The sequence below is a fragment of the Oncorhynchus mykiss genome, chromosome 3 (assembly GCF_057628025.1).
Source record: "Oncorhynchus mykiss isolate SJ-2025 chromosome 3, ASM5762802v1, whole genome shotgun sequence".
Lineage (NCBI taxonomy): Eukaryota > Metazoa > Chordata > Actinopteri > Salmoniformes > Salmonidae > Oncorhynchus > Oncorhynchus mykiss.
The window spans coordinates 65407285-65413390 of NC_143024.1; the positions used below are offsets into that span (position 1 = coordinate 65407285).

At 41.7% G+C, this 6106-nt stretch overlaps 1 protein-coding gene across 3 annotated transcripts; it reads left to right on the forward strand.

Annotated features, from left to right (window-relative positions):
- Nucleotides 1-771: 771 nt before the first annotated feature.
- On the forward strand, nucleotides 772-4985 carry LOC110520196 (B-cell receptor CD22). Of its 3 annotated transcripts, XM_090229926.1 has the most exons (8): nucleotides 775-838; nucleotides 1070-1143; nucleotides 1333-1418; nucleotides 1599-1856; nucleotides 1953-2216; nucleotides 2290-2380; nucleotides 2494-2557; nucleotides 2675-4985. In XM_090229926.1, exons 6-8 carry the CDS (start codon nucleotides 2370-2372, stop codon nucleotides 2948-2950), a joined length of 351 nt encoding a protein of 116 aa, XP_090086052.1. In that variant the 5' UTR covers nucleotides 775-838; nucleotides 1070-1143; nucleotides 1333-1418; nucleotides 1599-1856; nucleotides 1953-2216; nucleotides 2290-2369; the 3' UTR covers nucleotides 2951-4985. The 3 variants fall into 3 exon arrangements, with proteins under 3 accessions (XP_090086050.1, XP_090086052.1, XP_090086051.1); XM_090229924.1 differs by having other exon boundaries at nucleotides 772-838; nucleotides 1070-1418; XM_090229925.1 differs by lacking the exon at nucleotides 2290-2380 and having other exon boundaries at nucleotides 1070-1418; nucleotides 2675-4732.
- Nucleotides 4986-6106: the final 1121 nt, after the last annotated feature.

Consider the following 6106-nt stretch of genomic DNA (forward strand, 5'->3'; position numbering starts at 1 on the left):
AAGTGCCATATAAGTCTGTTGTGGTGTTCTGATTATTATAATGATCATAATGAGGATGATTGTAATTATCATTATTGGGTAGAATGCATCTGTCACATCTGCTCCTGCTGCGCCCTCTGGTGGTTGTCCGGTGTCTCCTTTACCTCCAGTTCTTTCCCTGTGTTCTCTCTCTCCCTCTCCCTCTCTGTTTAATTGTGTGATTGAAGACAGGTGTGCTGGAGTCAGAGCAGATCCCTACCAGCTGCAACTCATCCATAAATTAAGATCTCTACATATACCCACCCATTCCTGCCACTTCCACTCTGCCAGAACGTAATCTCTGCTCAATCAGTTATTATTCTAGCCTTTTGTCTTTTCACAAGATCCTGTTGCTCTGCTGTGCTTGTTTCCCTGCCTTAAACCATTTTTTGTCCTCTCCTTACAGTACCGCTCTGTTTCTGGCTCCTGTCTCCTGTTCCACATCTCACCACCTTGCTCTGGATTTCACTCCCCACCATTACATTGGATTCCCCTCAGGACCTGTTTCCCTGTCCTGCTCAGGCAACTCCAACCTCATTCTACACTCCTGTTTTTTTTTGCACTCATCTGAGCTACCCCAGTTCTGCACTTCATATTTCTCTGTGTTCAATAAACACATTCATCCCGACTTCCTCTTCTGAGTCCGCTCTTGGGTTCCCCACCTTCGCTCCTCGTAACAGCATCATCTATGTTAATGTCTAAAGTGGAAGGACAGCTCTGTATCAGCTAATTTCAATATGTGCCAACCACACTGTTAGTTCCTGTTTCCACACACTGCTAGTCAGTTGATTTACTGTACAAGTCCTTTCCACTTCACTCTGTAAGTACGTGTGACAATATCTAATAACATTGTGTTTAATTTGATGTTTTTAGTAATAAACAATATATTGTGATAATGATAGGATCTTTGGCCTTAATGATATGGTCAGAATTAGAGGGGGAAATGTATTTAGAGCAATACATATATATAATACCGTTGTGTGCTAAGTATCAAAGTGCAGTTATTCACCAGTTATAAAGTGTGTTTTAGTTGTCTACCGTTCTGTTTAAGACTGCATGGAGATGCAACAATGGCATTGAGAACAGCAGGAAGTGTGTTGATGGTCTTTATCTGGTCTGAGACAGGTATGGTCTCATTCCTAACCTTTCAGTAACCATCCTTTTCCTATCCTTTGCTATTCAATCTATAGACATTTCTAAACAATTCTAACAATTCACAATAAGTTGCTTCTCAATGTTCATTTGTTGTAAATTATTAATTTCCTTGTTAATATTTAGATTTGCTCCTCACACCTCACACTGTTTTACATTCAGGACTCAGATCATACAAGGTTATGTCTTTCAAAGTGTGAGAAGTGAGAGCTATTCTGGCAGTCCTGGAGTCAGGCTGTCCGTCACAGGTACACTATTTTGTAATACTTTATCAGTTTACATTCAAGTCTTTGGAAATCTGTTTTAATTTGATATTATACAGTACATTAGGAATGACAGTCTGTATATAATATGGACGTCTTGTGTAATTTGCTTACAATGGTTGTTGGGTAAGTTGATAAGGTTATAATGTTTGTTTTTAATCACAGGCCTGGAGGCAAAATTTCTAACTATAGTGACAGAGGGAGAGCCTGTGACACTGACCTGTAGCACCACCTGTACTCTGACTGACAACCCCAACCCCACCTACATCTGGAAGAAGAACAGACAACGTCTCACAAACCCAAAGACCAAAAGTAACTACCTGTACCTAGATCCAGTCAGCAGTGAGGATACAGGCAGATACTCCTGTGCTGTAAACGGCCATGAGAATCTCCCCTCTGCTGAAGAGACTCTCACTGTCAGATGTGAGTACAATAAATATATAGAATCTAACCAATTTAATTCTAGTATTATACTTTGGTTACACTGTGTGTTCATTTGTATGTCATTCCCAACACTAGATGGCCCAAAGAGAGTGTCAGTATCAGTCAGTCCTTCTGGTAAAATAGTGGAGGGCTGTTCAGTGACTCTGACCTGCAGCAGTGATGCCAACCCACCTGTGGTCAAATACACCTGGTACAAGAAGAACATAACCTCACCAAAAGCATCAGGACAGAGTTACAGCATCACTAACATCAGTTCTGAGGACAGTGGAGAATACTACTGTGAGGCTGAGAATACAATTGGAGCCCAGATATCTACACCTCAATTGATCATTGTAGCCGGTAAGATTGTGTTTTTATTTTAAATTTCAAGTTACACTATCAGATAACATTCACATCATTCTTTATGCTTTAGAGAAACAAGCTTCTGTGAAGAATGCATCTATAGGAATCATAGTGGTTGTTCTGGTTCTCATCCTCTGTCTCTCTGTCCTTATGTGGTTCAGGTGAGTGAATAATTTACCTCTTTTTTTACATTGTGTTTTTTATAATTGATCTTGATTGATTTGAATTGATTCATCCATTCATATGTTCATTCATTCTTTAATTTACAAAACAGGAAGAAAGCCTCCAAATCCACCTCCGACACAAGAGACAGAAGAGACACAGTAGACAATGGACAGGTGAGTGTTGGAATCAGTTGACTGAGAACTAAAGTGGTCTTTGAAGAGATGGACTCAATGTCTGTGGTATTACTTTATTTTTCAACTCTCATGTTGTCTGCCCTCTCTCCTCATCAGCAAGACTCTAGTCCCGTGTATGACAACATCTCAGGCATGGCCATAACCCATACTGCAGCACCGACAGCGGACACAGACAACCAGGATAACGTTCAATACGCCAGCATTCAACACAGAAACCAGGAAGTGCCTGAATACTCCACTGCCCAACCGTCTCAACCCCAGAAACAGGAGGAGGATGTCCAGTACGCTGCTGTGAAATTTAACCACACCAGTGCTGTTGACATTCCAGTAGAGACCACTGTGGTACAGTACACTGGAAACACCAGGTTTTAGTGTAGCTGGTGAGACATACAAAAGTAAAGAGAAATAAGCCAATTGTTATGGACGAATTGTAGGGATATTTTCCAACTATTCTTCTTGTATAATATGTTTGCTCCAAAAATGCATTTCTTGTAGAACTTCACTGACGTTTTGGTAGTTAGAAAGAGGCCTCATGAAGACAGGACGTCAGCTCTGCATCCCAATTTTAGTCCCTCAGTACTTCTAGTTGGTGTCAACCACAGACATCACATTATTATTATTTCAGTCAGTAGGTCCCCTTCCACACCTGGTGATATTAATTTGCTACATCACTACACCCTAGTTACACCTCCACACCTGGTGACATTAACCAGGGTGTAGTGCTGTAGTAAATGAATGTCACCAGGTGTTGAGATGGAGGTGTAACCAGGGTGTAGTGCTGTAGTAAATTAATGTCACCAGGTGTGAAGGTGGAGGTGTAACCAGGATGTAGTAATGTAGTAAATGAATGTCACCAGGTGTGGAGGTGTAACCAGGGTGTAGTGATGTAGTAAACACTGTCTGTGTGGGTGGACCATTTCAGTTTGTCCGTGATGTGCACGGCGAGGAACTTAAAACTTTCCACCTTCTCCACTGCTGTCCCGTCGATGTGGAAAGGGGGCTGCTCCCTCGGCTGTTTCCTGAAATCCACGATCATCTCCTTTGTTTTGTTGACATTGAGTGTGAGGTTATTTTACTGACACCACACTCTGAGGGCTCTCACCTCCTCAATGTAGGCAGTCTTGTCGTTGTTGGTAATCAAGCCTACCACTGTAGTGTCGTCTGCAAATTTGATGATTGAGTTGGAGGCGTGCATGGCCATGCAGTCTTGGGTGAACAGGGAGTACAGGAGAGGGCTGAGAACGCACCCTTGTGGGGCCCCAGTGTTGAGGATCAGTGGGGTGGAGATGTTGTTTTCTACAGGAAAACAACAACTTCTACAGGAAGTCCAGGACCCAGTTGCACAGGGCGGGGTCGAGACCCAGGGTCTCGAGCTTAATGACAAGTTTGGAGGGTACTATGGTGTTAAATGCTGAGCTTTAGTCGATTCCTCTTGTCCAGATGGGTTAGGACAGTGTGCAGTGTGAGTGAACATGCACACACACACACTAATGATTAATATAATAGATCTACTGTACCTCCAGTGTTGAGGAAGGTGATTTTTCATTTCCCAGAGTACATGTCATAGTCCAACCTCTCCACCTCTCCTCCCCCTCAACTGGGCTTGGAGAAGCTAATCTCCAGACAATCTCTCATTTGCTCCTCAGGCATTGGGGGCTGGGCATTGATGAAGTTGACTGTCTTTGTGGAGACATCAAGGTGCACCTGCACAGCGACAGCCACAAACCTTGTTCACAATGTGTCACCTTGTCAACAGTACAGCACTAAATCAGCCATAAAATAAGTAATGGTGGACAAGTGCCAGGCGAATGGCATAATTTTCTTGAACGTACCCCAACTCCTAACTCAAAATAGATTGGAACATGCCTTTACACTTTGTAGTAAAGACGGTTATTCCCTAGCCTAGCACACACACAGACTCCTTGGTAAATGAAATCATTATCGGGTGTAGGAGATTGTCTTTTAAGGGCCACTAAACACACCGATTGGCACGTGTGTTTTTCTGTTGCTCATTAGAAAAACGAGATTTCAGTCTTGGAGGTGTGTTTCATCCCCGTTTGGTTTTTGACGTTTGTCCCCCATGAGACACTGTAGGCACAGAATAAAATAACCATGATGATGTTTTTGCCAAGGATGTTTTAGTTTTACATCTAACTAAGGTGTTTGGTGCATTATTTCTCAAGTAAGAAAATGTGCAATGTTTTGTCTTATGAAAACAAAGTTGGAGGTGCTGGTCAGGTTTGTCTCACTGTCTATGCTATTGGATAAAGAGCAATCACTGCAGCTGTTCACCCCATGTTAGTGTGCAAATGGACATCATCGAATCAAAACCCAACCTTCATTTACCCGTTGTGATGCACAGATGTTCCAAACTCCGTTTTAGAAGAGACTGACTTTATGACCAAAATTAACCTATTTACACTTTGTAGTCAATTTTGACAGTAGAATAACTGTTTCTGACTCGAATCGATGCCACATCGTCCATTTTTAAAGGGATTTGTTGCTTTTTAAAGGCAGTCACTCTTTAATGTCTTCAAGGTACTTAAATATAACATTAATTGTGTGAACTACTGTACCTCAAGCTTCACAGAGGGGTCAAGTGTAAGGCTTTTAGGCTTCACATACACTTTGTCTTTGTCATAGGACACAGTGCACTTGGCCATCTTCAGGATCTGTGCTGCCACTAGGGAAAAAAGGGGAATCCCAGTATTACACATACAATGAACATAGATAACTCTGGAATAGGATCAAATCTGATTTGTACCATACATTACTATACATTCATTTGTCCTTTATCAAGCCACAAAAGTAAGTGATCTATCCTATTATATATCAAAGGCTAATCCAAAATGAGAAGACATGGTCCCTTTGTCTGTTCATATCTGGCCGCCCTGATTCCTGTACCTTTTTCCTTGATGCACTGACCGCTGTCATCACTGCCCTCGTTCTCCTTACTGGTAAACTTCACATTCTTCTCAGGGATCTGGGCATAGATCTGAAGCTAGCAGAGTCAATACTGTGAGTGTTTGTTTCTTTTTAGTTCCCTCATATTAAGTTCATATCAAAGCAATATGTTGTTACAGCCTGCTGGTCAAATTGACAGAGGGGTGGACATTCTGAACCTTGTTTGAGGTCAGTAGGTCACATGACCAAGGAGCTATTGAAATTAGAAACATTGAAAAACATTGAAAAATTGCATGAGATGAAAATAGACAAACTAAAGGGTCTGCAATGTGTAGGCCCACTGAGTGGACATTCTGAACCTTGTTTGAGTCAAATAGGTCACATGACCAAGGAGCTATTGAAATTCGAATGTAGAAAAAGTTTCAACTTTGTTTACGCTCCCTAACTAATTAATCTAGGAATACAAAATGCTGCTTGCTCACATTTCCACATGTTTATTAGCTTTGGAAAGCGAATGAATGTCCAAATCGTGAAAATAAGACCTGTGCAATGTTGTGCGCAATTTGTCCAAAATCATGATACTTATTTGGAGTCTGTGGCTCAAGTGGTTTGAAAGCGCGAATA

Excerpts from the sequence above, each read along its gene's own strand:
- LOC110520196 (XM_090229924.1), top strand. The coding sequence starts at position 1,253 with ATGTTCATTTGTTGTAAATTATTAATTTCCTTGTTAATATTTAGATTT. Across the intron at positions 2,381-2,493 it reads TCTGTCCTTATGTGGTTCAG|GAAGAAAGCCTCCAAATCCA; the intron begins GTGAGTGAATAA and ends TTTACAAAACAG. Across the intron at positions 2,558-2,674 it reads ACACAGTAGACAATGGACAG|CAAGACTCTAGTCCCGTGTA; the intron begins GTGAGTGTTGGA and ends TCTCCTCATCAG.